The 13,266-nt window shown below is 44.0% G+C and overlaps 1 protein-coding gene across 4 annotated transcripts in view; it reads left to right on the forward strand.

Annotated features, from left to right (window-relative positions):
• The window catches only part of zfhx4 (zinc finger homeobox 4), a 91,996-nt gene that overhangs the window by 75,773 nt on the left and 2,957 nt on the right, over positions 1-13,266 (forward strand). For all 4 annotated transcript variants that reach the window (XM_006794693.2, XM_006794694.3, XM_006794692.3 and 1 more), the window contains exons 8-11: positions 5,579-5,712; positions 6,802-7,002; positions 7,302-7,422; positions 7,592-13,000. In XM_006794693.2, coding sequence (XP_006794756.2) covers positions 5,579-5,712; positions 6,802-7,002; positions 7,302-7,422; positions 7,592-13,000 — 5,865 coding nt within the window. The remainder of the gene's footprint in view (positions 1-5,578; positions 5,713-6,801; positions 7,003-7,301; positions 7,423-7,591; positions 13,001-13,266) is intronic.

Here is a 13,266-nt window from a genome sequence, read left to right on the forward strand (position 1 = left end):
GGCTTCTCTCTCTCTCTTTTTTTCCCGCTCTGTCTTTGCATGGGGTTCTCATTCTTTCTGCCCCTACTAATGTCTTTTCTACTCTTTCACTCTTGCCCCCCGACTCACACACACACACACATACACTTCCAACTACACCCTCTATCCATCTGAAGCTCCCTCCCCACCTTCTCTTCCTAGCATGCCATACCTAGCTCCATAATGTGAGGCTCAATGAGCCAGAAGGAGAGCTGAGTGAGGCTGGGGCCTATTAGTTTAGCTAGTCATCTATCTTTCAGCTCTATCTCTGTGACAGGCCTGTCTGACGGACTAGCGGGGGGAACCACCATCCATGCATTTACTGCTGCATATTACCACCAGCGCCATTTAACACCAGAGCACACATGCAAAAAAAAAAAAGGAAAAAAGAAAGAAACCCACGGTGTTCTTAAGCGTGCCTACATATGCGAGCGTTCTTGAGTGTAGTGAAGCTTATTTAATAAAGCAGAAATGTATTCCCTTTTTTTTTTTTAATTTTTATGAATAATTTGTTCTAGGAGTCGCCTTGGGGGTAAGGTTTTAGTTTGTCTAGGAAGGCAGATATAATATTGCTAGTGGCGCTTTTTTTGGTGTTTTATTATGCATTTGCTTTAAAGGAGACTTGAGAAAGTCAATTGCCAGAAAATGTAAAGTGGGGGTGGTGGTGTTGGGGGGGGGGGGGGGAGAGATCCTGGTGTGTTATCAGGTTGTTATTCTGGGGCCCTGTTTTTGTTTTGTCTGTTTGTTTTGATTTTTTTTATAAGTAGGCAGATTTAACATTTCCTTCATCAGGCCTAAATCTTGAGATCTATGTGTGTGTGTGTGTGTGTGTGTGTGTCCATATGGTATCTCCAGGGAAGGGATTACAGTGTGACCAACTGAGCAGTGTATTTGCGCACTTCATCTCCAAGACCAAGAGTCTTTAAACAAAGAGGGGCCGATAGATAGATAGAGAGGGGAGAAGAGGGAAGGAGCGAGAGAGAGAGAGAGAGAGAGAGAGAGGTGAAAGGGTGGGGGAGGGGCAAGGAACCAGCGAAAAGAGCTGTTTCCCTTTCTTCATTTACATTGTCTTGTTTTAATCCCGTGTCACTTCAGATTAATTATAATCCACGTTACATTTTCCATGCAAATGTCCTCAGTGTGGATTACTTCCAGATAGCTTTATGCTGTTTGTGTAGATGGCACATGTCGCCACCATGGCTCAGGGGCCCACTTCTTATAAATAATCAACTAAACAAAGGCCCCGGCATAGAAATGAGCCTGTCAGGCAGCCTAAGGAAATTACAGATCTCTACCTGCTTCAAATTAGCACAGAAATCACTCATTGTTCCTCCAGTCAGATGTTATGTATTATTGCGTGTGCAATTTTAAATCGTGAAGATACGGGCGAAACGAAACGCATTCACATGCAAACAAGATCTCATGTTAAATAATTCTATATTAGCTTGTTTATATTCTGAATATTTGTGTGTGTGTGTGTGTCTGTTTTTTTTAATGTGCATGCATCTTGCAAATTTCCCCCAACTTGAGAGGATAGCTGTGCTCCTTTTCTGTCTCTCTCTCTTATATGAGATTAAAATATATTAAAGATATTAGCATGTTTAATTACAAGCCTGCAGCATTTCCTTTGTGCATGCACTATGTGTGTTTTCTGTGTAATGACAGCTTGTTGAATGTCTCCGACAATTTGTCAAATGTGACAAGGCCACGCTCATATTTATCTCTCATTAGAACACAAGCTGGAGATGGAAGAGAAGGGAAGGCTAGTCATTAAAAACACACAAACTACAAGACAGCTGCTGTTTAATAGCCTTTCTTTCTTTGACTCTCTCTCCATCTGACTATGTCTCTGCCTCTCACCATTTCAATCTTTTTCCAGCCTCCTTCTCTGTGTACTTCCCTCCGGCAAGATCTGGGCCCTGCTGAGTGCTTCAGTGGGAGTTTGGGGTTCAGAGTGTGTTGCTGTAATGTTATCAGGTGACCGGGGGTCAGCCTAATGTGTAACCTCAGAGCAGTAGGCCAGTAAATCATGCTGGCCAGCCCTCCCTGGCCCGCTTTGGCCAGCTCTCCTTCCTAGATTTACTGCTCCGTAACCTTAGCCAGTCTGCCAGGGCTCAAGACAGCTAAATTGAATACTAAATCCAAGCCACCCAACCCACACTCCCACACCACCGCCCCGCTCTCCGCTCTGTGTTTGCTGGGCTTTTTTGTATTTCGATTAAATGAAATAACAGGAGTGGAATCATCAATGGAATTGATGCAGCATGTTAAAAGAAGATAGAGGACGAGGAAAAAACAGGGGAAATGGTTACAACAGGTTTATTTCACTGTCGACTTGATCCCGATGATGCAGCCGACTTTACGTATAGTCAGTCCTGAAGACACGATGATGATTCAGTGACATACTTGGACAGTTTGTGTGAAAAACTCACTTGGTCAGTCTGCTCTGTACAAAATCTCTTATCTTTTTTTAAGCAAAAGGGCGGATTCCAAATGGATCCCCAGAAAAAGAAAGAGCTACAATGGCATTGTTGGTTTGCCTTTCGAGGAACTATATGGGACAAAAATACCCCGAGGCCGTGGGCTTCTCTGTCCCTCTCTGTCATCTTTTCTCGTTCTCTCCTCTCCACGTTGTTCTGCCTTTTACCCCATTGCTCCGTGCCTCTCTCCACTGGAGCGTCCACTTGCGTCTATAGAAGTGTATGTGTGCGTATGTGGCTACCTAAACATCCCTGACAGTTGCAAATAAAGATGGGTGGTGTGTGTACCGCTCTTTCCCCCTGCAATGCAAAAGGGGTTGAGTGTCATAAATCACCTTTTGATTTATCTAATCAACTCAGGTCCTGCTCCATGCAGACATTTGTCATTGGTGGAAGGGGGTTAGGGGGTTGAAGGGGCAATTTCAGGTTTATTCTACCCCTCCATTTCAATAGGCTGCAGCTGCTGGAACCCACATGTGGAAGAGGGGATGGAGGAGAGCCGGAGAAGGGAGGGGAAAGTACAAGGGGGAGGAAAAGGAAAAAGGACAGTCATTAAGTATGGGGTGCAGACTCAGAGACAAAAGAAAATGAGAGAAGAGTCTTCTGATTCTCTCTTGTTCTCAATCATGTGCTCTCCTGTTATTTCTCTTGATTTACTTAAGTTATCCAAGCACTATTCATTGCAAGAATATGTGGCTTGTTAAGAACAAGGTTTTAGGGATATTTAGATTTTCCTCTCGTGGTTTTATGGATAGTTATTGGATTGCGGTTGCCATTGTATTTATTTGTCCTACTGGTAATTATATTCTTGGAAGACACTCTACAATTTTGAATGCAATTCTATGCCTCAAAATAGGTTTATTATTCACTGGCAGAGCTTGCTATTGAAAGCTCCTAAGTGGCCATAGAAAGAACTCCTCTCTCATTCAGGGTTAACCAACTGTTTTTTCTTCATATGAGTTTAAGCATAAGCATAAGTGTTGATTAAAGCAGCGGGTCAAAACAGAAGGACAGATCTTCATGTTGCACACACACAGACAAGCATTTACATTCAACATGACAGTAATCAATGGTGATGTGTGCCCCCCCCCCCCCCCACACACACACACACACACACCACCCCCACACCCTCCACATTGTAAATGTGTTTGCATGCTCTCGTCCGACAATCGCCTCATCTCCTCTCTCAGGGATGTAATTTAGTTGCAAATTGACTGGAAGACGGAGGCAAAAATTGAAAGTTGAAATTAGAAATGGTTATAATAAATATAGGAGGCGGGGCACGGACTCGGGAAAGGTCAGGTGATATGACGGGCGCTTCCAGCCTGCACCGATCTGACCAATGGAGTGTCAGAGGCCTGATATGAAGCACAAAATACACACGCATATTTGCACATAGACAGACGCGCGCGCGGACACACACACACTAGCCCTGCAGGGGCCATCACAAGCAGTGGAAGACGAGATTACCTCGCTCTTCTGAGCTGCAGAGCAATTCTCGGATGTTCTTGGAAATTCACATTGTGCCCTTGTGTGTGTGTGTGTGTTTTTTTTCTTCACTCTCCCCTTTCTCTCTTTCTTCCTTTCTTCCCTCCCTCCTTCTCTCTTGTCACTTTCCTTGACAGGCCAATATTTCAGGCTCCAGATATAGGGGATTACAAATAAAATAAGTGGAACGCCTACTTAATGCAACAGAATTAAAATGCATGAACGGGCCGGAGGAATTGATATGCGCCCAATACAAACACGAGCCACAGAATAATATGAAATACAAAATGTTTTTTTTAGCCCCCTCTCCATGTATCAGTGCTTTGATTTCCCTTTTTTTCCATTTGTGCATCTAGCGTGAAGCGTTGATTCGCAAGAGTGAGGCTCACATATTGCCTTGAGTGACCAGACGAGGGAGGGGAAGCGGGAGGAGGGGAGGGGTGGGGTGGGGGGGGTAGCTTAGGGAGAGGAGGAAGAGAGCAAGGAAAAGGGAGGGAAGGGGGGAGGGAGGGAGAGTTGCTGTTGCTGTGTCTTTGTGTTGTGCAGAGTGGGTAAATTGCAGTGGCAGAGTATAGCAGGGCCTGCACGGCCTGTATCTTAGGATGAGGCTAATGAAAGATTTATCAGTGGCTGCAGCATTTACTAAATACAACCAGAGGCTGATCTCTCCACACTGAGCCCTGCTGTTAACATCACACACGCTTACACGCACACATACAAACAGACACACACAAGTAGCGCTGGTACTGTACCACCAGCCGTGACAAAGCCCTGAAAATTTAGCATCTTATACAGACACAGGAGTTGTCGAGGCAGCTGGGGAAATGTATATGAACTAATGAAGTGTATAATATTACCATAACATTTAATGTATGTCGTGCTGTGATAATGAGCCTGCCCGAGTTTTTCCTATTTTACATGTCCTCGGGGCAGTGGCACGTCAGCATATGTGAATGTGAATAATACTCTTCATGCTTGTATCCATGCTAATGTTTTCCTGGTGTCAGACTCTTTTTTTTTTTAAAGCCATCACCTATAATACATGTGTTGATGTTATTCAGTTATTTGTAAAGCAGTAATTATTTATGATTGTTTTATGATCCCATACAGCCACAAAATGTCACAATTACATTTTATTGGCCCATTCAAATCGTGCATATTCTGAATGGGAGAGGTGAAAGTGGGGCAGCTCATTGTTACAAAAGATAGCGAACATGACAAACCACACATTTATGTTATCTTCACAAATGATCCAATTCCATTGCGAGGGATGTGAGAATTTTATCATGTATATTTCACATGTTACAGATTAATACATCCATTTCTCATTTAATATGCAGGATATATTAGATGCTCTACTTAATATTCTTCTCCTGTAAAAACCTTGGAAAAAAACAAGTTTGCCATTAATATTGTTGTATTTCTGTTTAAAAATATATATGTATCATAAATATTTGGAATATTAAAATATACAAATGCAGACATTTAAGCTGGGGATATAAATACTGAATATTTAGTTGATGAAATCCATTCACTTTTAACCTTTTGCGTTCTCTGTCCCCTCTTCTCTTTGTCTCGCCACCACCTGCTAGGAGTGAATGCCGTGTCTAAAGAGGTTACCGGACCGAATGCTATGGTTAAACATTCTCTCCTGCCAGATCGACAAATGGAAACCCCACCTAAAAGGCCAAAGTCTGCTGAAGGGAAGACCTCAGCTAATGACCAGGTTTGTGAAGTTTTAAAAGGAAACTCCCAGTTGCGTTAGAAAATGTCACCTGTGTTGTTCTTATCTGTTCCTCATTTAGTGTTTGCGGATCTGTATACTGTGTTCACCTTGCTAAAGAAAATCCATCTAGGTTATGGTGCTTATCTATGTACCTATTCAAAATGGCTATTTAAATTCCATATACTAGTTGGACTTTGTCATTGGATCTACAGAAAGCTAATAGCCACTGAGGCAGGTTTGTCTTCATAAGCACTAATGAAATCTAACCTTCACTGTCACTGTGGGATGAGCTAATGGAAGATACTTAACTATAAGAAGCAGAAATGTGAAGCCAAGCATTTAGCAATTCCTGGCGCCGGCTTTCATTCAAAGGGTTAAATGCATCCTACTATTCCCCCTCTGACATAGCTTTTCAGCATCAAGCACAATAGGCCGGCCTTTGTGTCCTTAAGTGGAATACCTGCACTAGCCTTAGGACTCCTTGCCTGCTTCTTTTCCCCTTTTTGCATCTCTTTAAATTATATGTGTTTTTAAATTAGATTATGAAGTATTAGCTCGTCTGGTTCTGGTAGGAAGGAAGACTTAGTCATTTCAGAAATGGATTCTATTAAGACAGGTGGTAGGGAGGCAGCTATGCTCAGAGTACTCGCTGTAATGAGGGCAAGGCATAGCTTAGGAGAGTACACACCTTTGTCATCTGCAATCTCCTGATTAGAAATTCTGGCCAATCTTGTTTTCTACTAATAAAATGGCACGACTTAAAAGATTTAAACAAATTACATGAAAGATGGTTGATTTATGTTTTCTAGGTCAAGTTGGGCATGGTAACTGGGGGCCGGGTGGCAGATAGTGAGGATTACCAAAAATTCTTGTTTTGACAGATTTAGTGGAATTTTAAAAAGTAAGGTGTGACCAGTGAGGCAGATGGCTGGCTAATTTAATGGCCGTGCAGTGCAAGAATGATACCCACTAAAGTACATTGAGCGTAATAATTAACTTCTGCTCTTGAATTAAAGGAAAATATTTTCCTTTTCTTTAAAATCATTTCATTATTTCTCCACCTAGTTATTGTGCTGTCTTGTTTTTTAGGTTCAGCAGTGTCCGTACTGCAACTACAGCAGTAAAGATGCCAACCGTATGCAGCTACATGTTATGTCCCAGCATTCCATGCAGCCAGTGATCCGCTGCCCACTGTGCCAGGATGTCCTTAGCAACAAAATCCACCTGCAGCTACATCTCACTCACCTTCACAGCGTGGCACCCGATTGTGTGGAAAAGCTCATTCTGACTGTATGTAGAAGTAATGACTAGAAATACAATTTGTTTGAGTGTGTCTGTTAGACTGTGTGTGTGTGAGAGCAAACTGCACATTCAAAGCAAAAAGAAATTGTGATGTTACTTGTTGTTGCTAAATGTTCTCTCTTGAGATGCTCCCATAATCTTGAATGTTGTTACTGTCCACCGAGAGAAGCAAATTCTTTCCCTGAAATAAGCTTTGATTTCAATACAAGAAACAATTTGGCACGCTTCCTCTGCACTTTCTATATCAGATTATAAATTGGTATAATAACAATCTTTGGTCTTTGCAGGTTGTTGGACCTGAAACAGCAACACCAAATAATATAATGCACCCCCAGACTGAACAAGAGAGAAGTATGTCGTTAATGGATTCCTCTACCTCTCTCACAGATGGGTCAGGAAAGTCTCATGGTGAGAAGAATATGTAGCATACACTTTTTTTTTACGTTTTCTTTTTGTCATTAATTTGTTGCCCAGATGATGGTAAAGGTCCACTGAAGAACTTGAGTGTGTAATTTTCTATATATTTGTCAAAAAATACTGACTGACGAGAACCTTACATTGTATTTTCTATGCGTAGGAAACATTTCAAAGGATGAGCTGGCCAATCAAGACAAGAATGATTTAGACCTGCAGCGTGAGGAACTCAAGCCCCCAAAGGAGGCCTCAGAGGCCCCAGATTGGAAGAGAGCCAGTGGATTAAGACATGATAGCAAATCCCCTGATAATCTGCAGGAGCATCTCAGTGAGCTCCAAAGACTTCAGCAACAGCAACAACAGCTCTCTGTATCAGATCGTCATGTCTACAAATACCGTTGCAACCACTGCAGTTTGGCCTTCAAAACAATGCAGAAGCTTCAAATACATTCTCAGTACCATGCCATCAGAGCAGCCACTATGTGCAGCCTTTGCCAGCGCAGCTTCAGGACATTCCTGGCCCTCAGGAAGCATTTAGAAAATGGGCACCCTGAACTTAGTGAGGCTGAGGTGCAGCAACTCATAGGCAATCTGCCACTGAATGGAGATATCACAGAGAGTGAGGCCAGGGCCTTGGAGGAAGCTCAGGCCTTTGAACATGACTTGGACAAAGATGATGAAATGGACCAGGAAGAAAAGCCCAGTCCCACCGGAAGTGACAGTAGCTCCCTGCTAGATGACATGGGAGCAGAACCAAAACGGACCCTACCATTTAGAAAGGGGCCCAATTTTACAATGGAAAAATTTCTGGACCCTTCTCGACCTTACAAGTGCACAGTATGTAAGGAGTCCTTCACCCAGAAGAACATCCTACTAGTACACTATAACTCAGTTTCCCACCTACATAAATTGAAAAAGGTCCTTCAAGAGGCATCAAGCCCAGTTCCACAAGAGCCAAGCAACAGCATTGACAACAAACCATTTAAATGCAATATTTGCAATGTTGCATATAGCCAAAGTTCAACACTTGAAATTCACATGAGGTCAGTTCTACATCAGACCAAAGCAAGAACAGCCAAAAATGACATGAGCAGCAGCAGCAGCAGTATCTCTGGAACTAGCGGTCCAGTATCTTCAAAAAGTCCAGGCCCAAGCACACAAGGGAATGCAAGCAATTTAGACGCTGCAAGAAGTGGTACACCTTCTTCTAACAAAGAAAACACTGTTGAACCCAAAGAACCTAACAGCAGTAACAACTCAAAACACGCAGCAACTACTGACCATGTTTCAGCACAGGCAAGCAGCCAACAATCAGCACAGTCCTCAGCCCAACTGCAGCTGCAGCTTCAACATGAACTCCAGCAACAGGCTGCTTTCTTCCAGCCTCAGTTCCTCAATCCAGCTTTTCTCCCCCATTTTCCAATGACCCCAGAAGCATTACTGCAGTTTCAACAGCCGCAGTTCCTCTTCCCATTTTACATACCTGGGGCAGAATTCAACCTTAGCCCAGAACTTGCGCTGCACTCAGCTGCAGCTTTTGGAATGCCTGGTCTTACTGGATCATTTCTAGAAGACCTGAAGCAGCAGATGCAACAGCAGCACCAGTTACAGCAGGCTCAAGTCCAGCAACAGGTTCAACAGCAACAGCAGCAGGCTTCTCAATCACAGTCACAAATTCTGCAGCAGAAAAACCAGCAACTGCAGAACCAGAAAGCAAAAATGGAAGCTAGCACAGTCTCAGTTTCAGAAATACAAATGTCTAGAGATGCAGAGGACCACCTGGAAAAACAGGAAAACAGGGCGAAGATGGAAAATGGAGGTGATGCATTGAATGATGTAGGAAAGGACAACAAAGAACCCAAAAAGTCAAAGTTTTCAGAGCCTCTGATTCCCCCTCCACGTATTGTGTCAGGAGCAAGAGGTAATGCAGCAAAAGCGCTATTAGAGAATTTTGGATTCGAGTTGGTGATCCAGTACAATGAAAACAGACAAAAAAACCAAAGGAAAAGCAAAGATGGAGTTGAACAAGTAGAAATGAATACTGATAAGCTTGAGTGTGGGATGTGTGGAAAGCTCTTCTCTAACATGCTTATTCTCAAGAGCCACCAAGAACATGTGCATAGTCACTTTTTCCCATATGTGGAACTTGAAAAGTTTGCCCAGCAGTATAGAGAGGCTTATGACAAACTTTATCCAATAAACCCTTCTTCACCAGAGACGCCACCGCCGCCACCACCTCCTCCTCCTCCTCCTCCGCCACCTCCTCCTGCTCCAACCCCAGTGACAGCTCCTCAGCCTGCTGCCATGTCTGTGGCCAAGCCTCAAACCCCAGTACCTTCACCGGTTCCTGTTTCCCATCAGAGTTCACACCAACCCTCTCACCAGACACAAACTCCCCAGCCACCGCCCCCACCTCCACCACCTACTGCCCCCCCTGCACCACCCCAAGTGCAGCTACCTGTTCCCTTGGATCTGCCCCTTTTCCCGCCTCTAATGATGCAGTCTGTCCAGCACCCAGGGCTACCCCCTCAGCTGGCCCTCCAGCTGCCCACTATGGATTCGCTGTCCACGGACCTTACACAACTCTGCCAACAACAGCTGGGTCTTGATCCAAACTTCCTCCGCCACTCTCAATTTAAGAGACCGCGCACCCGCATCACCGATGACCAACTCAAGATTCTTCGCGCAAACTTTGATATTAACAATTCTCCTAATGAAGAGCAAATTCAGGAGATGTCAGAGAAGTCTGGCCTGCCCCAAAAAGTTATAAAGCACTGGTTCCGTAACACCCTTTTCAAAGAAAGGCAGCGGAGTAAAGACTCTCCCTACAACTTTAGTATTCCCCCCATTACAACACTGGAAGACATTCGATTGGAGCCCCAACTAAGTGCACAGGAATACCACAGAGCAGACTCAATGATGAACAAGAGGTCCTCCAGAACCAGATTCACTGATTACCAGTTAAGGGTACTTCAAGATTTCTTTGACACTAATGCCTATCCAAAAGATGATGAGATTGAGCAGCTCTCCACTGTGCTCAACCTGCCATCACGAGTCATTGTGGTGTGGTTCCAGAATGCTCGCCAGAAAGCTCGAAAGAGCTATGAGAACCAGGCAGACTCTAAAGACAGTGAGAAAAAAGAGCTGACTAATGAACGATACATCAGAACCAGCAACATGCAGTACCAATGTAAGAAGTGCAACATTGTGTTCCCACGCATCTTTGATCTTATCACTCACCAGAAAAAGCTGTGTTATAAGGATGAAGATGAGGAAATTAATGACGACAACCAATGCGAGGAGTATTCAGATTCTCCTGAGCAAGGTCCATTTAAGATCACCCAGGGACCTTTAGACATACATAAGCATTCCCAAACAGGAACTCCCAGCAGTTCTGGCTCAAGCTCCCCTGTGATGTCCTCTCCTCGTACTACCATGGGCAAAATTTCCCCCAAGCCAGATTTGACCCCTGAAACTGAAGTTAAACAAAATGAGACTGCCCCTTCACCAGTAATAAAGTCACTACCAGAACCAAGACCATCTAAGGCTTGCACACCGCAGCCACCTCCACAAAAAGCCACCCAGGCACAAATGTCAAGACCCCATTCCCAGCCTCAGGCAGCTGCAGTTCCCTCAAGTCCACTTTCCCTGGCACTGTCTTCACTGACAAATAGCCTTTCCCATCAGATGCTTCAGTACCAGTGTGATCAGTGTAAGATAGCATTCCCCACTCTAGAGTTGTGGCAGGAGCACCAACACATGCATTTCTTGGCTGCTCAGAACCAATTTCTTCACTCACAATTCCTTGAAAGACCCATTGATATGCCCTATATGATATTTGACCCCAACAACCCCCTCATGGCTAGCCAGCTGTTATCTGGAGGTCTCTCCCAAATCCCATCTCAGAGTAGCTCTGGCTTAACTTCTGCTGCAGGCTCTGGGGCGATGAAGAGGAAACTTGATGACAAAGAAGAAAGTGCCAATGACAAAGATGGCGGTAACAGTAGTGAAGAGCAACACAGAGATAAGCGTTTAAGAACCACCATCACACCAGAACAATTGGAGATTCTTTATGACAAATACCTACTTGACTCTAACCCAACAAGGAAGATGTTGGACCATATTGCACGGGAAGTTGGCTTAAAAAAGAGAGTTGTGCAAGTTTGGTTCCAAAACACCCGCGCTCGAGAGAGAAAGGGGCAGTTTAGGGCTATAGGGCCCTCCCAGTCTCACAAGAAATGCCCCTTTTGCAGAGCATTGTTTAAAGCAAAATCTGCTCTAGATAGCCACATACGATCTAGGCACTGGCATGACGCTAAGCAGGCAGGTTTTAGCTTGCCACCAAGCCCAATGATGAATCAAGACAATGAAAGAGGTGAAAGCCCCAATAAGTATAATTTCTTTGACTACCCACAGCTGCCTACCAAGACTGAGCCAAATGAGTATGAGCTACCCACTGCATCCTCAACCCCAGTCAAACCATCCGAGGCGCAAGTAAAAAACTTCTTAAGCCCTTCATCCTTAAAAGCTGAAAACTGTGATGAAACTGAAGGGCCTAATATTAATTCAGCAGAAGTTTCATCTTATGATCTCAGTAAGATGGACTTTGATGAGACGTCATCAATTAACACAGCCATTAGCGATGCTACAACCGGAGATGAGTATAATAACAATGAGGTTGAAAGCCTTACTGCCAATGGAGGAGACAAGCTAAGTGACAACAAAAGTGGCCTGATGCCAAATTCTGATAGTGGCAATGAAAGGTTCCAATTCAGCATGGTGAGCCCTGCCCTCAGCTTCTCTGGAAAAGACTGTGACTCTTATTTTAGCTCCAGAGATGATGAATTTGATGAAAACAATGACAGGAGTGAATCATCAAGCCTAGCTGATCCTAGTTCCCCTAGTCCTTTTGGGGCAGGTAACCCCTTCAGCAAATCTGGGAAAGGCAGCAATGCTGGGGATAGGCCAGGGCACAAACGATTCAGGACCCAGATGAGTAACCTGCAACTTAAAGTACTCAAAGCCTGCTTTAGTGACTATCGCACTCCTACAATGCAAGAGTGTGAAATGCTAGGCAATGAGATTGGACTCCCTAAACGTGTTGTTCAGGTGTGGTTCCAGAATGCGCGTGCTAAAGAAAAGAAATTCAAGATTAATATTGGAAAGCCATTCATGATAAGTCAAGGCTCACCAGAGGGACCCAGGCCTGAGTGTACTTTGTGTGGTGTAAAGTACACTGCACGGATGTCTGTCAGAGACCACATCTTTTCAAAACAGCACATCACCAAAGTGCAAGAAACAATGGGAAACCAGGTGGATAGAGAAAAGGACTACCTAGCACCAACCACTGTCCGTCAGCTCATGGCCCAGCAAGAGCTGGACCGCATGAAGAAAGCCGGTGAGGGACTTGGCCTCCCTGGCCAGCAGCAACAGACTTCAGTGGACAATAATAATGCACTTCATGGCCTCAGCCTACCCTCAGGCTACCCAGGGTTATCTGGCCTCCCACCAGTCCTACTTCCTGGAGTCAATGGGCCATCATCACTTCCTGTTTTCCCACCCAACACACCTGGTGAGTTAGTATGACACATGGTAAAAAAAAAAGAAAAAACTCACTAGAAGCTTTATGAACTGAGCTTTATCATGCACTATTTTCTTCTACTGTACTACTGGTTATTCTGTATCACAGTGGTGTTTGTCAGAAGTCTTATTTTTTAAAAACTACTTTAAAACAAGGTGGGAGTTAGTGCATGCATAATGTCAGCATCAAAGTTCAACTGCTAATTGCTAATTCAAAAATTTCTTCTTTAAAAAAATGTATCTATATGATGTGTGTTT

The sequence above is a fragment of the Neolamprologus brichardi genome, chromosome 9 (genome assembly GCF_056152115.1).
Source record: "Neolamprologus brichardi isolate AB-2024 chromosome 9, ASM5615211v1, whole genome shotgun sequence".
NCBI classification, from domain to species: domain Eukaryota; kingdom Metazoa; phylum Chordata; class Actinopteri; order Cichliformes; family Cichlidae; genus Neolamprologus; species Neolamprologus brichardi.